At 41.9% G+C, this 22,500-nt stretch overlaps 3 protein-coding genes across 9 annotated transcripts in view; 1 reads left to right on the forward strand and 2 right to left on the reverse strand.

Annotated features, from left to right (window-relative positions):
- Positions 1-7,371, forward strand: part of masp1 (MBL associated serine protease 1) — a 14,420-nt gene extending 7,049 nt beyond the window's left edge. For 2 of the 3 annotated variants that reach the window (XM_068705336.1, XM_068705346.1), the window contains exons 9-13: positions 1,865-1,999; positions 4,743-4,817; positions 5,612-5,859; positions 6,395-6,583; positions 6,724-7,371. In XM_068705336.1, coding sequence (XP_068561437.1) covers positions 1,865-1,999; positions 4,743-4,817; positions 5,612-5,859; positions 6,395-6,583; positions 6,724-7,146 — 1,070 coding nt within the window. In that variant the 3' untranslated portion in view covers positions 7,147-7,371. Of the gene's footprint in view, positions 1-1,060; positions 1,226-1,864; positions 2,000-4,742; positions 4,818-5,611; positions 5,860-6,394; positions 6,584-6,723 lie in introns of those variants that run through there. The other variant, XM_068705355.1, reaches the window with a different exon arrangement.
- Positions 7,372-7,637: 266 nt separating this feature from the next.
- LOC137868530 (coagulation factor X) lies at positions 7,638-13,052 on the reverse strand. The gene is made up of 10 exons (XM_068705367.1): positions 12,929-13,052; positions 12,666-12,835; positions 12,480-12,504; positions 12,046-12,159; positions 11,644-11,778; positions 9,154-9,428; positions 8,876-8,990; positions 8,606-8,802; positions 8,407-8,535; positions 7,638-8,063 (listed from the first exon to the last, which is right to left on the reverse strand). Exons 1-10 carry the CDS (start codon positions 12,984-12,986, stop codon positions 7,821-7,823), a joined length of 1,461 nt encoding a protein of 486 aa, XP_068561468.1. The 5' UTR covers positions 12,987-13,052; the 3' UTR covers positions 7,638-7,820.
- Positions 13,053-14,750: 1,698 nt separating this feature from the next.
- Positions 14,751-22,500, reverse strand: part of LOC137868539 (diacylglycerol kinase delta) — a 14,885-nt gene continuing 7,135 nt past the window's right edge. For 4 of the 5 annotated variants that reach the window (XM_068705379.1, XM_068705396.1, XM_068705414.1 and 1 more), the window contains exons 12-31: positions 22,347-22,431; positions 22,065-22,159; positions 21,737-21,836; positions 20,632-20,938; positions 20,386-20,523; positions 20,146-20,274; positions 19,928-20,021; positions 19,727-19,837; positions 19,514-19,610; positions 19,271-19,378; positions 19,077-19,190; positions 18,657-18,791; positions 18,416-18,582; positions 17,764-17,875; positions 17,423-17,515; positions 17,222-17,341; positions 17,013-17,130; positions 16,580-16,710; positions 16,192-16,295; positions 14,751-16,023 (exon numbers count right to left, since the gene is read on the reverse strand). In XM_068705379.1, the coding sequence (XP_068561480.1) occupies positions 16,206-16,295; positions 16,580-16,710; positions 17,013-17,130; positions 17,222-17,341; positions 17,423-17,515; positions 17,764-17,875; positions 18,416-18,582; positions 18,657-18,791; positions 19,077-19,190; positions 19,271-19,378; positions 19,514-19,610; positions 19,727-19,837; positions 19,928-20,021; positions 20,146-20,274; positions 20,386-20,523; positions 20,632-20,938; positions 21,737-21,836; positions 22,065-22,159; positions 22,347-22,431 (2,344 nt within the window). In that variant the 3' untranslated portion in view covers positions 14,751-16,023; positions 16,192-16,205. The remainder of the gene's footprint in view (positions 16,024-16,191; positions 16,296-16,579; positions 16,711-17,012; positions 17,131-17,221; positions 17,342-17,422; positions 17,516-17,763; positions 17,876-18,415; positions 18,583-18,656; positions 18,792-19,076; positions 19,191-19,270; positions 19,379-19,513; positions 19,611-19,726; positions 19,838-19,927; positions 20,022-20,145; positions 20,275-20,385; positions 20,524-20,631; positions 20,939-21,736; positions 21,837-22,064; positions 22,160-22,346; positions 22,432-22,500) is intronic. The other variant, XM_068705388.1, reaches the window with a different exon arrangement.

Here is a 22,500-nt window from a genome sequence, read left to right on the forward strand (position 1 = left end):
GTCACTGTATATATACAGTGACTGTATATAGTGACTATATATTAACTGTATTTAGTAACTGTATATGGTAACTGTATATAGAGACTGTATATAGTAACTGTATATGGTAACTGTATATAGAGACTGTATATAGTAACTGTATATGGTAACTTTATATCTAAACTGTATATAGTAACTGTATATGGTAACTGTATATGATAACTGTATATAGTGACTGTATATAGTAACGTATATATAGTAACTGTATACAGTTAGTGGATATACAGTTACTGGATATATAGTAACTGTGTATATAGTAACTGTAGCTGATATAGTTGCTGTATATAGTTTCTGTATTTAATTACTGTATAGTTACTCTTTGTATAGTAACTGTGAATAGTAACTGTATAGTTACTTTATATTAACTGTATATGTAGTAACTGTACATAGGAACAGTATTATAACTGTTTGTATAGTAACAGTATTATAACTGTTTGTATAGTAACGGTACATAGTAACTGTATATATAATAACTATATATTTTAACTGTACATAGTAACTGTACATAGTAACAGTCAGTAGTAACTGTATATTAACTACATATATAAACTGTACATAGATACTGTATAGTAATAATTAGTATAAATAGTAACTGTACATAATAACTGTAAATAGTAACTGTACATAGTAAGAGTAAATAGTAATTGTATAGTTATTGTATATATAATAACTGTACAGAGTACCTGTATAGTTATTGTACATATGGTAACTGTATAGAATACTTGTATAGTTATTGTATATATAGTAACTGTATATATATACTGTATAGAGTACCTGTATAGTTATTGTATATATAGTAACTGTATAGAGTACTTGTATAGTTATTGTATATATAGTAACTGTATATATATATATACTGTATAGAGTACCTGTGTAGTTATTGTATATATGGTAACAGTATAGAGTACTTGTATAGTTATTGTATATATAGTAACTGTACATAGTACCTGTATATATAGTAATTGTAGCACCAGACCTCAGATCAGGTTGGACTTAATGTTTTCTGTCTCTTTCTCTCTAGAAACAGACTCTAGGAGGAGGAGGAGGTCTTTGTCCAACATCTTAACCAATCACAGTCGAGATTAGTCAGAGAGTGATTGTTATTGGCTGATAGCAAAACTGTAGGAACAGTTTATGTTTGTCAGTAGTTTTAGATTATTTTCTAATAAAACAAATAAAAAAAGAATCTCCAGTCGTGTGTTTTTGTCAAACAATCTGTCGGTGATAATAATAATAATAATAACAATGATCATTATAATGATAACAATAATAATCAGATTTTAATGCTGCCATGTTATCAGTGACATCACAGCAACACTCAGTCTTCTGATGATAAACTCTTTAGAGTTTGTGGTTCTACTTCTGTATGACAGGAAGTAGTCGTAGCAGCGATAATCACTGACAGAGCAGCTTTAAAACGGATCAACATGAAATAATAACACCAGCACACATGAAAGAGTCCTGTGATTTTAATATTATAGTTCATATCACATTACAAATCATTAAGAATAATTTGCATAATTTATTAACATATGTAATGATACAATTACAATATAAATACTGTAAAAAAAAGAGCAGAAAAGACTTCTAAAATATCTAAATGTGAGATTTATATTGAAAAGAACTGTCTGAATTTGTATACATTACATTCAGAATATAGATATCATGTACATATAATATATGTGTCACCATGTTTCAGTTATTAAGGACAATAGCTCCATCGAGTCTGTTTATTCTACCATCAAAGAGCTGCTTGTTCATTTAGTCTTCGTCACTGTTCCTTTCCCTTCACACTGAAAGCTGATTGGGCATCTCTCTTTCACAGCGGTGGATTGTGGGAGTCCGAAGTTGGTTGCCATGGCCGACTTGGTGTTTGGAAGTAAAGACAACGGCACACAGTTTGGATCGAGTGTTCAGTACGTCTGCAGGGAGGACAGCTTCCAGCTCAACAGCAGCAACAGTAAGAGTATTATGACTGTATTACTCAAAGTACTGAGTATAACATAGAAATGTCAAAAAAGTCATAGTAGAGTATTTAATTAAAAAGTCATTGTAGAGTATGTCATAAAAAGTCATATTATAGTGTTCTATATATGAAATACTTTAATATGACTTTTTATGACATACTATAATATGACTTTTTATGACATAATATAATATGACTTTTTTTGACATACTATAATATGAATTTTATTGACATACTATACTATGACTTGTTATGACATACTATACTATGACTTTTTTTGACATACTGTAATATGACTTATTTTGACATACTATACTATGACTTTTTTTGACATACTATAATATGACTTTTTTTGACATACTATAATATGACTTTTTATGACATACTATAATATGACTTTTTATGACATACTATAATATGACTTTTATGACATACTGTACTATGACTTTTTATGACATACTATAATATGAGTTTTTTGACATACTATACTTTGACTTTTTTTGACATACTATAATATGACTTTTATGACATACTGTAATATGACTTTTTTTTACATACTATAAATATGACTTTTATGACATACTATACTATGACTTTTTTTGACATACTGTACTATGACTTTTTATGACATACTATAATATGACTTTTTATGACATACTATACTATGACTTTTTTTGCTATAATATGACTTTTTATGACATACTATACTATGACTTTTTTTGACATACTGTACTATGACTTTTTATGACATACTATAATATGTCATAAAAAGTCATTTTATAAGAAGTAAAAAAAAGTCACAGTATAGTATGTCATAAAAAGTCGTATTTTAGTATGTCAAAAAAAAGTCATATTTTAGTATGTCATAAAAAGTCATAGAATGTCATAAAGAGTCATATTATAGTATGTCATAAAAAGTCATAGTATAGTATCTCAAAAAAGTCATAGTATAGCATGTCTTAAAAAGTCATATTATAGTATGTCAAAAAAGTCATAGAATGTCATAAAAAGTCATAGTATAGTATGTCAAAAAAGTCATAGAATGTCATAAAAAGTCATATTATAGTATTTCAAAAAAGTCATAGTATAGTATCTCAAAAAAGTGATAGTATAGTATGTCATAAAAAGTAATTTTATAGTATGTCATAAAAAGTCATATTATATTATGTCATAAAAAGTCATATTATAGTATGTCATAAAAAGTCATATTATAGTATTTCATAAAAAGTCATAGTATAGTATGTCATAAAAAGTCATATTATAGTATATCATAAAAAGTCATATTATAGTATATCATAAAAAGTCATATTATAGTATATCATAAAAAGTCATATTATAGTATGTCATAAAAAGTCATATTATAGTATGTCATAAAAAGTCATATTATAGTATATCATAAAAAGTCATATTATAGTATGTCATAAAAAGTCATATTATAGTATGTCGAAAAAAGTCATATTATAGTATGTCATAAAAAGTCATATTATAGTATGTCATAAAAAGTCATATTATAGTATTTCATAAAAAGTCATATTATAGTATGTCATAAAAAGTCATATTATAGTATTTCATAAAAAGTCATATTATAGTATGTCATAAAAAGTCATATTATAGTATGTCGAAAAAAGTCATATTATAGTATGTCATAAAAAGTCATATTATAGTATGTCGAAAAAAGTCATATTATAGTATGTCATAAAAAGTCATATTATAGTATGTCATAAAATGTCATATTATAGTATTTCAAAAAAGTGATAGTATAGTATCTCAAAAAAGTGATAGTATAGTATGTCATAAAAAGTAATTTTATAGTATGTCATAAAAAGTCATATTATAGTATTTCAAAAAAGTCATAGTATAGTATCTCAAAAAAGTGATAGTATAGTATGTCATAAAAAGTAATTTTATAGTATGTCATAAAAAGTCATATTATAGTATGTCATAAAAAGTCATATTATAGTATTTCATAAAAAGTCATAGTATAGTATGTCATAAAAAGTCATATTATAGTATGTCATAAAAAGTCATATTATAGTATGTCATAAAAAGTCATATTATAGTATGTCAAAAAAAGTCATATTATAGTATGTTATAAAAAGTAATATCATAGTATGTCATAAAAAGTCATATTATAGTATGTCAAAAAAAGTCATATTATAGTATGTTATAAAAAGTCATATTATAGTATGTCATAAAAGTCATAGTATAGTATGTCAAAAAAAGTCATATTATAGTATGTTATAAAAAGTAATATCATAGTATGTCATAAAAAGTCATATTATAGTATGTCATAAAAAGTCATATTATAGTATGTTATAAAAAGTAATATCATAGTATGTCATAAAAAGTCATATTATAGTATGTCATAAAGTCATATTATAGTGTCAAAAAAAGTAATATTATAGTATGTCATAAAAAGTCATATTATAGTATTTCATAAAAAGTCATATTATAGTATGTCATGAAAAGTCATATTATAGTATGTCATAAAAAGTAATATTATAGTATGTCATAAAAAGTCATATTATAGTATTTCATAAAAAGTCATATTATAGTATGTCATGAAAAGTCATATTATAGCATGTCCAAACACGAAGTATGTGTGTGTGTGTGTGTGTGTGTGTGTGTTTGTGTGTGTGTGTGTGTGTGTGTGTGTGTGTGTGTGTGTGTGTGTGTGTCTGTGTGTGTGTGTGTGTGTGTGTGTGTGTGTGTGTGTGTGTGTCTGTGTGTGTGGTAGGTCTCTACATCTGTGGGCCGAGTGGAGAATGGGTCAACTTGGAATCAGGAACAAGACTGCCGAGCTGTTTACCAGGTAACCTTCAATCTACCACATGACGTCATCTTCTTCAGTGAAAGAGTGAATCCATGAGTTCATCATCACTCCTGAATATACATTGATATATAATATAGAACTATTGTAATGTCATGAGAAGTCACTCGGGCAGGCTAGGGTGGGGTGGTGCAAGGTAATTCAGAAAAGCAGGCACAAATCAAAGGTTCCCAGAAAAAGGTCACGTTTTATTCTCCTGTTACTGGAAGCTCAGGTAATTCTCAGGTGACGTTGCACCATCGACCACCTGGACCCTTGTGATGCCACAAGATCTACATCTACTGAATACAGATGACTGCTGTTTTGACCCGGACTCACACTTGCACCTCATTACTCACGGCTGCTGCTACATTTAGTCCTGACTCGCTCATAGTGTCACACATAGTGGCAGCAACATCTGCACATATTATTCCAAGTAGCTTTACTTAGTCCAAATCTACCTGTTTAGCTTTACTTGGTCCAAATCTACCTGTTTAGCTTTACTTGGTCCAAATCTACCTGTTTAGGTTTACTTAGTCCAAATCTACCTGTTTAGCTTTACTTGGTCCAAATCTACCTGTTTAGCTTTACTTGGTCCAAATCTACCTGTTTAGGTTTACTTGGTCCAAATCTACCTGTTTAGGTTTAGAAAAACATCATGGTTTGGGTTCAAAGAAGAACGTTAATCCTGGAAGTTATCTCAGGGATATCTCATAAAGTAGTTTGTGTCTCCATGTGTCTGTCCAGCAGTACATTAAACAGTACATTAAACAGTCTGTGTCCGTGGTGTCTTCCAGCCTGCGGCCAGCCGTCCCGGTCCTTCCCCCCTCAGGTGAAGCGGATTGTGGGAGGTCTCCGGTCCGAGCCCGGCCTGTTCCCCTGGCAGGTTCTGCTCAGCGTAGAGGATCTGTCCCGTGTCCCTGAAGACCGCTGGTTCGGTTCTGGGGCCCTGCTGTCCCAGTCCTGGGTCCTTACAGCGGCCCACGTCCTGAGGTCTCAGAGGAGGGACACCAGCGTTGTCCCCGTGGCTCCGGAACACGTCAAGGTCTCAACTTCTATATTTGAATCTAATATTAAGTAACTAATATTTTAATTACTTATATTATTTCATATTGGAGGTTGAGATATTTACAACAACCTGGTCATTAAAGTTTGATATGACGTGTAAACATACATATTAATGCTTCTTTCTAATTGGCTGGCTTTGCTACATAAGCCTGCCTTCTGTGACCATCTGACCAATCTGTGAGCTGATTACATCATGTGGTCATGTGATCTCCCCGTCTGTCACATGACTTGATTTGTTGCTGTGGATGAACTTTGGTTATGCTCATGAATTAATAATATATATTTCATCAACCATTTGTCACAAAACAGACCAGTTAAACCAACCACTATAACTAGTACCACCAGTTTAACCAGTACAACACGTTTAACCAGTATAACTAGTACAACCAGCTCAACCGGTTTAACCAGTTACACCAGTACATGCAGTCCAACCAGTTGACCCAGTTTAACTAGTGTAACTAGTGTAACTAGTTTAACCAGTATAACCAGTATAACCAGTCCATGTGATTCAGGTGTTTCTGGGTCTCCATGACGCTGCAGACAAACGTCTGGCCACCAACCGTTCGGTGGAGAAAATCTTCCTCCACCCGAACTTCCAACCGGACAACTACAACAACGACATCGCTCTGCTGAGGCTGGAGGAGCAGGTGGAGTTCACCGAGTTCATCCGGCCCGTGTGTCTGCCTCCACCTCACAACCAGGTACAAGTACTACAAGTACTACTACTACCACTGTATGATAGTATGTGTGTCTGCCTCCACCTAGAAACCAGGTACAAGTACTACTAGTACTACTAGGGTGAGACTCTCCCCCCTCACTTCTCCCTCTCCCTCTGTTTCAGGACGACCCCCCCTCACCGCTCCCTAACTCTCTGGGTGTAGTTGCCGGGTGGGGGATCTCCAACCTCAACACCTCCTCCAGTGACCCCGAGGTGACGTCGGACCTCTTGCAGTACGTGAAGCTGCCGGTGGTCTCTCAGGACGAGTGTGAGGGGAGCTACGCCTCACGCTCCGTCAGCTACAACATCACCCACAATATGTTCTGCGCCGGTTTCTTGGAGGGCGGGAGGGACACCTGTCTGGGGGACAGCGGGGGGGCGTTTGTGATGGAGGACGGGGTCAGCAGGAGGTGGGTGGTGTTTGGGTTGGTGTCCTGGGGGGGGCCGGAGGACTGTGGGAGTCAGAGGGTCTACGGAGTCTACACCAGAGTGGCTAACTATGTGGAGTGGATACAGAAGCACCTTCAGACTGCCCCCTGGTGGTGAGACGGGTGGAGAGACGGGTAGCGAGACGGGTGGAGAGACGGGTGGTAACTAATATTAGTTTGTTACTGGTTTGTTATTGTTTATTAGTTTGTAATTGGTTTGTTTTTACATTATTATTTCTTTATTGTACTATGATTATACATTGTATTTCCTCACTACTGTTGTATATTTGTACACTCTTTTATATGAATCATATTAAAGCTGCACAATATTGGAAAAAACTGACATTGCAATATTTTCTTTTCAGCGATATGAACAATACAGTGAGTCACTTTTGTGCTCTAATAAACATTTTAATCATAAAGATATTGTTTGTATGATATGAATGAATGAATTGATATGAATGTATTGATATGAATGTACTGATATGAATGTATTGATATGAATGTATTGATATGAATGTACTGATATGAATGTATTGATATGAATGCTCACCCACAGAGTATTAATAATAAACTGTTCTGAGTTGTTCAGAAAAGAGGAAACAAACAGGTAGTTATCATTGTAATACACGTTGGTTTTGCTATAATCTGTTATATAACAAACAAACATGAAGCATAAACAAACATTTATGCTCAAAGGAAAAAGAACCAATGAGAAAGCAGGGGGAACCAGCTGATGGATGTAGAACCTGATGTTTCACATTCTACTATTAAAGTCTTCGTGGAGTTGTCTCAACTCTTGGTGCCGTTCAGGTCCGGTCTCTCCATGGTGTCTCGGATCCAGTTCAGGAAGTTCCCCAGTCGGGTATAAACTCCGTACTTCCCCTTTGCGGCACATTGCTCTCCCCAGCTCACCACTCCGGTCAGAAACCAGGTCCCTCTGTAGTTCACCACGAACGGTCCTCCACTGTCTCCGCTGCAGGCGTCCATCCCGACGTCATGGTAACCGGCACAGAACATGTTGTCTGTGACCACCTGGGGGACGGACGGAGACAGTGACATCATCTACACACATGACCTCATCTACACCCATGACATCATCATCTACACCCATGACATCATCATCTACACACATGACATCATCATCTACACCCATGACATCATCATCTACACACATGACATCATCATCTACACCCATGACATCATCATCTACACACATGACATCATCATCTACATTTAGTACTACAGTGTGTACAGTGTGTACAGTACAGGTAGAGTGTGTAGAGTGTGTAGAGTGTGTACAGTGTGTACAGTACAGGTAGAGTGTGTACAGTGTGTAGAGTGTGTACAGTGTGTACAGTGTGTACCCTCTGGTCACCTGTTCAGTGGAGGCGGTACAGTCTCTGAAGCTGACCACTGGGAGCGTGACCTTCCTGAGGAAGCGGGACGAGGACCTTCCCCGGTAGTGAGTGAGTCCCCAACCCGTCACCACGCCCCGGTTCTCCTCCTGAACACACAAACACAGACTGTCCCTCTCCATGCAGACTGGAAAGCATTGGTGTTTTCAATAGAGTTACCTGCAGCAGATATCTGGACAGGTGGGGGTCAGGGAGGCAGGCGGGGACGGCGGTGGGGCTCCTGACGACTGGCCTGTCCAGGTACAGCAGAGCGATGTCGCTGTCGAAGGTGAAGGAGTGGAAGTGAGGATGGACGAAGACCTTCTGAACCTTGATCTCCTGCTCCCCTGGATCAGGACGTCGTTTATCATAATCACCTGAACACAAAGACGTTACTCAGTGTTCAGAGGAAGTCGCACAAACCGGGAACGTTAACACACATGTGGTCACCTATGGTAACGTGATCCGCAGTCTGCTCCAGGCAGTGAGCAGCAGAGACCACCCAACGGTCAGAGACCAGAGTCCCTCCACAGAAACCATACCCATCAGACCTGCAGACCAGAACCTGACCACACACACACACACACACACACACACACACACACACACACACACACACACACACACACACACACACACACACACACACACACACACACAGTACACCATGTTAAAGTAAACATTAAAGCTGATTTAAATATGTGTAAAATGAATGAATGTCTGATCACCTGCCAGGGACTCCCTCCTAGTCTCTCCAGGACTCCACCCACGATACGACCAGTGACCTCGTCTCCTCCCCCATCCTCCCCCCTCAGCCGGGTCTCATTGCCCCCCCATTGTCCAGACGTTGAGTTCACCATCAGCAGCTCCTCCTCCGTCTCAGTAACGTTCAGGTCAACCGGCCAGCTGTCGGTGACGTTGTCGTCCATCATTGTGACGTTGAGCAGAGAACGACTTCGGTACGAAGAAGACCAGACTTTGCGCTGACCACAAGGAAACGACACTGGACCAGAAACACACCATGAGGAACACACTACACACCGTGAGGAACACACTACACACCGTGAGGAACACTACACACCGTGAGGAACACACTACACACCGTGAGGAACACTACACACTGTGAGGAACACACTACACACCGTGAGGAACACACTACACACCGTAAGGAATACTACACACTGTGAGGAACACACTACACACCGTGAGGAACACTACACACCGTGAGGAACACACTACACACCGTGAGGAACACTACACACCGTGAGGAACACACTACACACCGTGAGGAACACTACACACCGTGAGGAACACACTACACACCGTGAGGAACACTACACACTGTGAGGAACACACTACACACCGTGAGGAACACACTACACACCGTAAGGAATACTACACACTGTGAGGAACACACTACACACCGTGAGGAACACTACACACTGTGAGGAACACACTACACACCGTGAGGAACACACTACACACCGTAAGGAATACTACACACTGTGAGGAACACACTACACACCGTGAGGAACACACTACACACCGTGAGGAACACTACACACTGTGAGGAACACACTACACACCGTGAGGAACACACTACACACTGTGAGGAACACTACACACCGTGAGGAACACACTACACACCGTGAGGAACACACTACACACTGTGAGGAACACACTACACACCGTGAGGAACACACTACACACTGTGAGGAACACAACACACCGTGAGGAACACACTACACACCGTGAGGAACACACTACACACCGTGAGGAACATACTACACACCGTGAGGAACACTACACGCCGTGAGGAACACTACACGCCGTGAGGAACACACTACACACTGTGAGGAACACTACACACCATGAGGAACACTACACACCATGAGGAACACTACACACCGTGAGGAATACTACACACCATGAGGAACACTACACACCGTGAGGAACACACTACACACCGTGAGGAACACACTACACACCGTGAGGAACACTACACACCGTGAGGAACACACTACACACCGTGAGGAACACACTACACACTGTGAGGAACACTACACACCGTGAGGAACACTACACACTGTGAGGAACACTACACACCGTGAGGAACACACTACACACTGTGAGGAACACTACACACCGTGAGGAACACACTACACACCGTGAGGAACACACTACACACTGTGAGGAACACTACACACCGTGAGGAACACACTACACACTGTGAGGAACACTACACACCGTGAGGAACACACTACACACCGTGAGGAACACACTACACACCGTGAGGAACACTACACACCGTGAGGAACACACTACACACCGTGAGGAACACTACACACCGTGAGGAACACTACACACCGTGAGGAACACACTACACACCGTGAGGAACACTACACACCGTGAGGAACACACTACACACTGTGAGGAACACACTACACACTGTGAGGAACACTACACACCGTGAGGAACACACTACACACCGTGAGGAACACTACACACTGTGAGGAACACTACACACCGTGAGGAACACACTACACACCGTGAGGAACACTACACACTGTGAGGAACACTACACACCGTGAGGAACACACTACACACTGTGAGAAACACTACACACCGTGAGGAACACACTACACACTGTGAGGAACACACTACACACTGTGAGGAACACTACACACCGTGAGGAACACACTACACACTGTGAGGAACACTACACACCGTGAGGAACACACTACACACTGTGAGGAACACACTACACACTGTGAGGAACACTACACACCGTGAGGAACACACTACACACCGTGAGGAACACACTACACACTGTGAGGAACACTACACACCGTGAGGAACACACTACACACTGTGAGGAACACACTACACACTGTGAGGAACACTACACACCGTGAGGAACACACTACACACTGTGAGGAACACTACACACCGTGAGGAACACACTACACACCGTGAGGAACACACTACACACTGTGAGGAACACACTACACACCGTGAGGAACACACTACACACTGTGAGGAACACTACACACCGTGAGGAACACACTACACACCGTGAGGAACACACTACACACTGTGAGGAACACTACACACCGTGAGGAACACACTACACACTGTGAGGAACACTACACACCGTGAGGAACACACTACACACCGTGGGGTAGTAACTGTCATAACCTGGGTTCTATGAGTGTTACCTGTCTTGGAGCAGCTGTGTCCGTCTTCATCCAGTCTGAATCCATCAGCGCAGCCACACTGGACTCCAGCGCCCCCCCGCTGATCTCTGCAGTACTGCATGCAGCCGCCGTTTCTATAGCGACACTCCACCACCGCTACAGACAAGATTCATTAGCAACCACAGAAAACTCTGTTTGAAATGTTGACTCCTTCCATACATATATATACGTATATATATATATATACATATATATATATATATATATGTATATATATATATATATATACGTATATATGTATATATATATATATATATACGTATATATATATATATATATATATGTACATATATATATATATATATATATATATATATACGTATATATATATATGTATATATACAGAGTACCTGACATGGTTACCTAAGTCGCACGTCTTTCCGTGGAACTGAGGAGGACAAAGACACAGGAAGTCTCCTTCGTCCAGAGAGCACAATCCTCCATTCAGACAGGGGCTGGTCCTACAAGGGTTCAGATCTACAACACAGAGCAGAGACACTCGAACGCACCACGACTACCTGGTTCAGATCTACGACACAGAGGAGAGACACTCGAACGCACCACGACTACCTGGTTCAGATCTCCTGAACAGCTGCTGGACCCTGGTGAGACCGTTTTGTCAAATATTGTAAAAGTACCTTAAGATCAGATCAGGTTTAAATAAAGGATCAGCAGGACTACATGAATCCAGATCGGCGAGGTCACATGAGGATCTGGATCAGTTCAGTGAAGACGGATCCTCAGTCTGAATATTAGGGAGCGTTTTTTTACATCATTTTGATGATGAATATACTCACTTGTGTATTTGGACCAGAACTCCAGCTGTGGAACCAGAAACTCAGAGTCAGTGCAGTACTGGGAGTACTTGTGTGTACAATGTGTTGACCTCTGTCCTCCAGAAGTCATATCAACATGTAGTCTGTGTTTTCAGTGGCCCCTGTGGGGTCCCGGGCCTCAGATTGGAGCACGGCGGTCCTCCTTACCGTCTTCTCTCTGGTCTGGAAGATCTCGGTGGCCTCCTCCTGAGAGCAGACCTCCTCGTGACACTCCCTCTCCAGGTCTCCAGGTAACACCTCCTCCAGGAAGGAGTTGGCTCGTCTCCTCCTGGAGGACGAGACCAGGACCTGAACCGCCGAGGACCGGTCCAGGATCACTGAGGGGGGGGGGGGGGGGGAACCGAAGTCCTGGTGAGTACTGACCAAACAAATACTTTGTACTGCAGTACTAATACATCGGTCCGTCTCACCTGTACATTGGATCAGTTCAGAGCAGGTGAGCAGAGTGAGAGTCCAGAGCAGCAGCATGTCTGTCTGTCTGTCTGTCTGTCTGTCGTTGTCTCTCACCGTCTCCTGTGAGGACAGACGGTTGGTGTCGGAGGTAAAATGGACTCCAGCTGATCGTTGACCACAGTTCAAATATTGACAGACGTCACAGCAGCATGAAGAGGTCATGAGGTCAAAGGTCATCCTGCTGGACAAACTACAATAAAGGATTAAAAACATGTATTCATAATAATAACTTTAGGTTCATATTGTAAAAATAATTACCAACAAAAAGTATTCAAATGATTTTACCCTTTAAAATATAAAAACACACAGTATACTTGTATAATACAGGTAGTGAACAGAGTACCTGAACAGGTAGAGAACAGAGAACCTGAATAGGTAGTGAACAGAGTACCTGAACAGGTAGAGAACAGAGTACCTGAACAGGTAGAGAACAGAGTACCTGAACAGGTAGTGAACAGAGTACCTGAACAGGTAGAGAACAGAGTACCTGAACAGGTAGTGAACAGAGTACCTGAACAGGTAGAGAACAGAGTACCTGAACAGGTAGTGAACAGAGTACCTGAACAGGTAGTGAACAGAGTACCTGAACAGGTAGAGAACAGAGTACCTGAACAGGTAGTGAACAGAGTACCTGAACAGGTAGAGAACAGAGTACCTGAACAGGTAGTGAACAGAGTACCTGAACAGGTAGAGAACAGAGTACCTGCTCAGGTAGTGAACAGAGTACCTGAACAGGTAGTGAACAGAGAACCTGAACAGGTAGTGAACAGAGAACCTGAACAGGTAGAGAACAGAGAACCTGAACAGGTAGTGAACAGAGAACCTGAACAGGTAGAGAACAGAGTACCTGAACAGGTAGTGAACAGAGTACCTGAACAGGTAGTGAACAGAGTACCTGAACAGGTAGAGAACAGAGTACCTGAACAGGTAGTGAACAGAGTACCTGAACAGGTAGAGAACAGAGTACCTGCTCAGGTAGTGAACAGAGTACCTGAACAGGTAGTGAACAGAGAACCTGCTCAGGTAGTGAACAGAGTACCTGAACAGGTAGTGAACAGAGTACCTGAACAGGTAGAGAACAGAGTACCTGAACAGGTAGTGAACAGAGTACCTGAACAGGTAGTGAACAGAGTACCTGAACAGGTAGAGAACAGAGTACCTGCTCAGGTAGTGAACAGAGTACCTGAACAGGTAGAGAACAGAGAACCTGAACAGGTAGTGAACAGAGAACCTGAACAGGTAGAGAACAGAGAACCTGAACAGGTAGAGAACAGAGTACCTGAACAGGTAGTGAACAGAGTACCTGAACAGGTAGAGAACAGAGTACCTGCTCAGGTAGTGAACAGAGTACCTGAACAGGTAGTGAACAGAGAACCTGCTCAGGTAGTGAACAGAGTACCTGAACAGGTAGTGAACAGAGTACCTGAACAGGTAGTGAACAGAGTACCTGAACAGGTAGAGAACAGAGTACCTGAACAGGTAGTGAACAGAGTACCTGAACAGGTAGTGAACAGAGTACCTGAACAGGTAGAGAACAGAGTACCTGAACAGGTAGTGAACAGAGTACCTGAACAGGTAGAGAACAGAGTACCTGCTCAGGTAGTGAACAGAGTACCTGAACAGGTAGTGAACAGAGAACCTGCTCAGGTAGAGAACAGAGAACCTGAACAGGTAGTGAACAGAGAACCTGAACAGGTAGAGAACAGAGGTTGACCACCTATTTGATTATTTATGGATTATTTGGTCGATCAAATGTTAAAAAGCTGGACGACGCAGTAGAACTGTGAGAATGAGTTTTATTTGAGAGCAGTTGTGAGTTAAGGCTTCAGAGTGAACTCGTCTCATCTGATACATTTAATACATTTAATACATAAACATGTTAGAGAGACTTTGAATTACTTTGTTACCAAAACCACATCAATGTCTTCACTGTGTTTGGTCCCTAAAGACCATACTGGTTTAAAGTAAACTGACATGAAACAAGAAAAACCTGCAGACAGACAGATAGAGGGACAGACAGGGAGACAGACAGATAGAGGGACAGACAGATAGGACACAGAGGGACAGCTAGAGGGACAGAAAGGAGACAGACAGACAGATAGAGAGACAGACAGGAGACAGACAGACAGATAGAGGGACAGACAGACAGATAGAGGGACAGAAAGGAGACAGACAGACAGATAGAGGGACAGACAGGAGACAGACAGACAGATAGAGGGACAGACAGGGAGACAGACAACACAGCTCGTCTTCATCGACTGATTTGTCGCAGCAGAGTCTTCGTCAGACCACCTGATTGGTTCAGGACGTCTCCTCGTCAGAATTTAACACTTCCTGTTTTTAAATGCAGTTTATAGAAGAAATAAATATGTTTCAGTACAAAAGTCTCTCAGAAGAAACTCAGAGTGTCCACAGTGTTCCTGTTTGGCAAATTGAAGGTTTAAAGGGTTCTGCTTCATCCTGGTCCATCATGTCCACGACAGGTTCTGATTGGCTGGTTGCTCAGGTGAGCTGGACTGGCTGGTGGTCTACATCGGGCACGCATGGTTTCAGGGGTCATAATGGATTTGAGTCCTGACCCAGGTCTGGTATCAGGGAGTCTCTGGGTCACTAATAAAGTCTGGATCCTGTATGTAGGAGAACCCAGACCTGCAGCTTGGTGTTTAGTCCACAGATGTTCAGTGACTTCATCGTGGTCCATCTCTTTAAAAACAATCACTTTAAATGTCATAAAAGTCACGATAAAGTGGATTCACTGGAATAAAAAGTTAAAGGTAAAAGCTTCACAACGTTCATGTTGTCTCCATCGCCTCGGTTATACAAGCCCCGCCCCCTCTGCCTCCTCGATCCTGATTGGTTGGTGGGTAAGATGACAAGGCACTACTGGATGATCTGATTGGTTCTGTGTGTCAAAGAGCTGACCGCTGGTCCAATCACAGTGAGCTCAAGATGTGATGTCATAGACTATAGACCCGCCGGTCAGAGGTCAAGTGAGGTCGGGTGGTTGAAGTGGACGATGTAGGAAACGATGGAGGAGACGAGACAGCTGACTCTATGACAAGAAGAAACAGATTAAAGATCAGTTATCGTTTAAATAAGAGACTCACATGTTGATTCATCATGAAGCATGATAATATATATATATATATATATATATATATATATATATATATATATATATATATATATATAAAAACACCAGTGGGATTTGAACCCTTACCCCCCTGGCAGTGCTCAGGCCTCGCTGGCGCTGCTGTTCCTGTTGAGCTCTCTGATGCCCTGAAGGATCCTCTTCATGTGACCCACCTTCGTCACCCCGAGGTCCTGAACACAGACACACCTTCATCAGCCTCACTAGTCAGGTTGATTTTGCTCTTATTGTAAATACACAGAAATAGAAATACAGCTAAAAAACATAAACATAAACATTCATGTATGAGATAAAGTCTCCTGTAAATGATCTAATGTAACATGTTGCTTTCCACACAGCGTTTGTTCAGCATCTTAGATCTATAACGACGTGAACAAGTTCAACAATAAACATCATAAACACACAAGACAATGTCCGTCCTCCGTGACTCAGCACGGTTAGCGGCTAGCAGCGGTACCTTCAGGTCCCTCCTCTCCAGGTGGATGAGTTCGGTCCCGCGGACGTCGTGTCCCATGAAGATGTCCTGATACTCAGTGAGACACAGAAAGTCCAGCCACGCCCCCACCTCCTCCGTCCCCCACTGGTGAACTGAGACACAGACAGGAAGTGGTTCACACAGACAGGAAGTGGTTCACGCAGACAGGAAGTGGTTCACACAGAGAGGAAGTGGTTCACACAGAGAGGAAGTGGTTCACAAAGAGAGGAAGTGGTTCACAAAGAGAGGAAGTGGTTCACGCAGACAGGAAGTGGTTCAGGCAGACAGGAAGTGGTTCACGCAGACAGGAAATAACCCAAGAAGTGTGAGAATAGCAAACCTGATTTCATTGGAATACAGATGTGTACCATCTAAAACCAACAGTCAGAGACAAAGACAGGTAGAGAGAGCTCACCTGGCAGAGACAGAGGACTGGAGGTCTCCTTGTTCTTGTTGTTTTTGTCTTTTTTTAACTTGGGGACGAGGCGAAACTTTGCGCTCCGGCTGCGTTTGGAGAAATCTGTCAGAGGATCCTGAAGACACACAGACAGAATTGTAGAATCAAACAGACAGACAGACCAGGACCAGGATAACCATCATGCAGGTCTAGTTGTGGTGGTTTACCTCGTGGTCCGACGGTTCGATCACCGGACTCAACCAGGAAACATCAGCCAGCCGACGGAGCTGCTGAGCCACCGAGCTCAGGGCCGCATTCAACTGGTCCTGCTGAGGAGGATCCAGCTGCTGCACACAAACAACAACCATGAGGACCAGGACGGACATGTCTTCAACATCTCAAAAGGTTTATCAGAGGGACACAGTTACCATGGACATGTTTCCAGCCAGCAGCAGTTCAGTCTCACTAAGTAAAGCTTTGACGTTGATGACCATCTGAAGGACCACGCTGCAGCACAGAGCCTGGAGACAGACAGAGAGACAGACAGGTGAGAGACAGACAGAGAGAGAGAGAGAGAGAGAGAGAGAGAGAGAGAGAGAGAGAGAGAGAGAGAGAGAGAGAGAGAGACAGAGAGAGAGACAGAGAGAGAGAGACAGAGAGAGAGACAGAGAAACAGACAGGTGAGAGACAGACAGACAGAAAAAGACAAACAGACAGGTGAGAGACAGACAGGTGAGAGACAGAAGAGACCACTAGTCCTGCTCAGCACCTCAGAGTTGTTGGAGTTGGCGTAGACCACGTCCATGGCCTTTGAGCTGGCGTTGACAGCGTGAGCAAGTTCCTGTTCCAGACTGTGGTGAGACTGAGCAACTTCACGAATACTGAAACACACAATGATAGAATACTATGGTAATGATAAATAGTACATGATCAGGGTGATTGAAACATGAGCCTGTTGTTCATCAACAACATGAAGGATTAGTAACAGAAGGTGATGAGAAGCTCTGTCTAGAACCACCAACAAGAGTCTACTAGAGCTTACAGCTCAGTCATCAACATTTATATGGCAGCTATTATATCAATATTATATTAATATATTAATCCCTCTGGTCTCTCTAATGTCCCTGGTCTCTCTAATGTCCCTGGTCTCTCTAATGTCCCTGGTCTCTCTAATCCCTCTGGTCTCCCTAATGTCCCTGGTCTCTCTAATGTCCCTGGTCTCTCTAATCCCTCTGGTCTCCCTAATGTCCCTGGTCTCTCTAATGTCCCTGGTCTCTCTAATCCCCCTGGTCTCTCTGGTCTCCCTGGTCCTGTTGGTTACTCCACCAGGTTGTTTGTTGTTTGTTTGTTGGTTGTTACTCCACCAGACAGTTGATTGCGAACATGACCAGGTAAGATGATGTCGTGAGTCAAACCCTCACCTGTGGATCAGAGCTCCTGCTGCCTGACCGAACTCACTGATGAGCGACGCCTCGTCTTCAGAGACCACCTCTGGCTGAGAGGAGGGCTGAGGGTGCTGAGGAGGCGGGGTCCGGAGGAACTCGCACTTCTGTTTGTCCTCCCAGGACTTAAGGGTGCTCTCAAACGCCTGAAACACACACACTGATGGTGAGGGTCTGGGGTAGTACCCTGTCTCTGGTATTGTTCTGGTCTAGTACTCACCCTGTCTCTGGTGAGGGTCTGGGTTCGGTTCTTGTGGATGATCTTGATGTACCCTGGAGGCTGAACCCAGGCCTCCCCGTCCACCTGCACCGGGACGCCTTCATCACCAAGGATTGTGATCTTCACCGTACGACACTGAGAGAGACAGATGGGGTCAGAGACACAGACGGAGACAGAGAGACAAACGGAGACAGACAGAGAGACAGACGGAGACAGACAGACAGAGAGACGGAGTCAGAGAGACAGACAGACAGACGGACAGACGGACAGATGGACAGACGGACAGACAGACAGACAGGCAGACAGGCAGACAGACAGAGAGAGACAGACAGACAGACAGACAGGCAGACAGACAGGCAGACAGACAGGCAGACAGACAGAGTCAGAGAGACAGACAGACAGACAGACAGACAGGAGCACCTGTGCGATGCGGTGATGTTGCAGGTTGATGACTCGAGACACGGCCATCTGCATGCTGCCGAACACGGCCACCACCTCCAGGATCTTATCATCAAAGGAGGGAGCTGTGAACGTCTGAGAGACAGACAGGCGACACGGTCAACAAACAGTGGAAGACATCAGACGGCAGAAAGACAGACAGGTTCGGGTCTCACATCGTCCTCTTTGGTTCCTCCCCAGAAGTTGGTCCCTCCTGCGTAACTGGGGATGTTCAACACAGCAATGCCTTGAAGACTGGGGAGAGGGATCGGACGCCCATCACACTGTCCACACACACACACACACACACACACACACACACACACACACACACACACACACACACACACACACACACACGCGTTAGACTTGTGATGATGAGGGTGAGGATGTTTGGACCAGTTGCTTGTGGGTCTCACTTCCAATAGAACCTTCTGCTCCAGGTTCTTGTAGGTTCTGTGCAGCAGCTCTTTGGTTCCCAGAACTCCGTACCACATCATGTTCTTAGTCCGGCTCCTGAACACAAACCTCACTCATAAAAACTACATCATTAATAATGGTTAAATAATGTGAAGGTTAAATGAATACGTAATAATAATTATTAATAATAGTTAAATAATGTGAAGGTGGACCTGCACTTCTCTGGATGTTCGTCTCTCTTGTTGTTGAAGTCCAGAGAGATTTTAGCGTCCAGTCCAATTCCAAAGTAGTTATTCATGACACACTTCTCAGTGTAGCAGTCCCTGTACAAACAGAGAGACAGAGAGAGGGACAGTCAGACAGAGGGACAGTCAGTCTCAGAGAGAGAGGGACAGACAGACAGACAGACTCACATGTTGTCGGGGTCACAGCTGAACGGGTCGGCGTTGACCAAAAGTCGACTGATCACAGAACTGCTGGAGAGAGAAGCTGAGATTCCTCTGAGACCTGCGCACACACACACACACACACACACACACACACACACACACACACACACACACACACACACACACGTCAGACTGATGACGTCACAATAACATTCAGGACTTCCTGGCGGACCTTAGAGTACCTGGATAGAGGATCTTTGTGTTGAGCGTGGGCGTGGTCTCCCTACTTCCTGTCTGGACAGGAAGTGATGCAGAGCTGCCCAGTGACTGGCTGCCTTTACTGATCAGCTTCTCACAGGGCGTCTTATTGACTGAGGAGACAGACGGGCAGACAGAGAGACAGGTCAATAAGCTCAATGGTGACAGCATGTAGTACCAGTACCAGTACCACCAGTAGTACCAGTACCACCAGCACCACTGACCTCTGCGTATGTTGCGGTGCTTGGTGCTGTAGGACGACTGCAGAGACAACTTGTCCTCCTCTTCTTCTTCCTCCTCTTCCTCCTCCACCAACCCCTCGTCTTCCTCAGGTGGACTGAGCGAGTTCTGCTCGTCCACCGCTGGAAGACACGAGAGAGAAGAGTAAAGACTACAACCGTGCAGAGAGAAAGTTAAGGACTACAAACATGCCTGATGGTGTTCCTAAACTAGCGTGCGACGGTTCCGACCTTTCTCCGTGTGCTCGATGATCTGTCTGATGGCTTTCTTCAGACTGTTGGCTCTCAGCATCAGCTGCTCTCGAGGTTTAAAGATGGCCGCCGCTGAAGAGGAAGCATTGGTCCGTGGGGAGAGGGGCGGGGCATGAGCAGGATGATGACGCTGATGATGAAGAGAAGGAGGTAGCGCAACTCCTTCTGCATCCTCCTGCTCCTCGGCGATGGTGGGGGGAGGGGCCGGGGGGGGCACGGTGGAGGCCTGAGACTCTTCATTCAGAGTCTTTAGGAGGGAGTCCAGCTTCTCCTTCAACACACCACACTACACACAGACACGACTCGGCATATTAAAGACACGACTCAGCATATTAAAGACACGACTCGGCACATTAAAGACACGACTCGGCATATTACTATTATACTTATGAAGTATTATCTTGAGATACTGATATTAAAGTTTGAATAATGTCCTTTAAAGGCTTCCGTACAACAGAAACACAATGTGAACAGTTTCTTACACACACATATATATATATATATATATACGTATATATATATATATATATATATATATATACGTATATATATATATATATATGTATATATATATATATATATGTATGTATATATACATGTATATATATATACGTATATATATATATATATATATATACGTATATATATATATATATATATACGTATATATATATATATATATATATATATATATATATATATGTATGTATATATACATGTATATATATATACGTATATATATATATATATATATATGTATATATATACGTATATATATATATATGTATATATATATATATACATATATATATATATACATATATATATATATATATATATATATATATATATATATATATGTATGTATATATACATGTATATATATATACGTATATATATATATATATATATGTATGTATATATATGTATATATATATACGTATATATATATATATATATATATATATATGTATGTATATATATGTATATATATATACGTATATATATATATATATATATATATATACATATATATATATACGTATATATATATGTGTGTATTTATAAAACAGTATAAACACACCTTCTTGGCCATGACCTCTGACTCCTCTGAACTCTCGGTGTTCTTCTCGTACGCTTTACCAACACGAGCCACAAAGTCCTTCACCGTCTCACACAGAACCCTGAGAGTACCACACAGAGTACACCAAGTACACATATCATAAACACAGATATATACAGTCAAACAAACAAGGTACAAATATATCAACAGTATCAGAGGTAAACAACACTGTCAGACAGACAGAGAGAGACAGAGAGAGAGAGACAGACAGAGAGAGAGAGACAGAGAGAGACAGACAGACAGAGAGAGAGAGACAGAGAGAGACAGACAGTCAGAGAGACGGTCATACTTGGCGGAGGAGATGACGACAGAGTGCTGGTCTGAGGTCAGGATCTTGGACAGGTGAGCAGCTACTGAGTCCTCATAGGTGAGAATCTGCTGAACCTGGATCAGACAGGTGAGCAGATGTTTACTACGTTATTATTATATTATGAGAAGGAATGTCTGATTCAAATCAACTTTATCGATATTATTAATGAAGATAAAATACATATTATTGAATAATTACATGAAGAAAACTGAATGAAAAACTGTATCAACAACAGCAGGAAGTGATGTCATTTCCTGTTACCTCAGAGTCGTCGCTACAGTCTTCGGTGACGGTGGAGTCAGAATGTTGCCGTGGAAACTTGGTCTCATAGACCATAATACTCCACCTACAAAAGGAGAGACGGTTACCTGTCTCACATCAGTTACCCGTCTCACATTAGTTACCTGTCTCACAG

The sequence above is a fragment of the Cebidichthys violaceus genome, unplaced genomic scaffold, assembly GCF_023349555.1.
Source record: "Cebidichthys violaceus isolate CVI_PGR_0920_01 unplaced genomic scaffold, fCebVio1.0.p SCAF_1, whole genome shotgun sequence".
Classification (NCBI taxonomy): domain Eukaryota; kingdom Metazoa; phylum Chordata; class Actinopteri; order Perciformes; family Stichaeidae; genus Cebidichthys; species Cebidichthys violaceus.

Coding starts and splice junctions, on each gene's coding strand:
- LOC137868530 (XM_068705367.1), bottom strand. CDS start 12,986: ATGCTGCTGCTCTGGACTCTCACTCTGCTCACCTGCTCTGAACTGATC. Junction 12,505..12,665: donor TCCAGACCAGAGAGAAGACG/GTAAGGAGGACC, acceptor CTGGTTCCACAG/CTGGAGTTCTGGTCCAAATA. Junction 9,429..11,643: donor ACACAGCTGCTCCAAGACAG/GTAACACTCATA, acceptor TTTCTGGTCCAG/TGTCGTTTCCTTGTGGTCAG.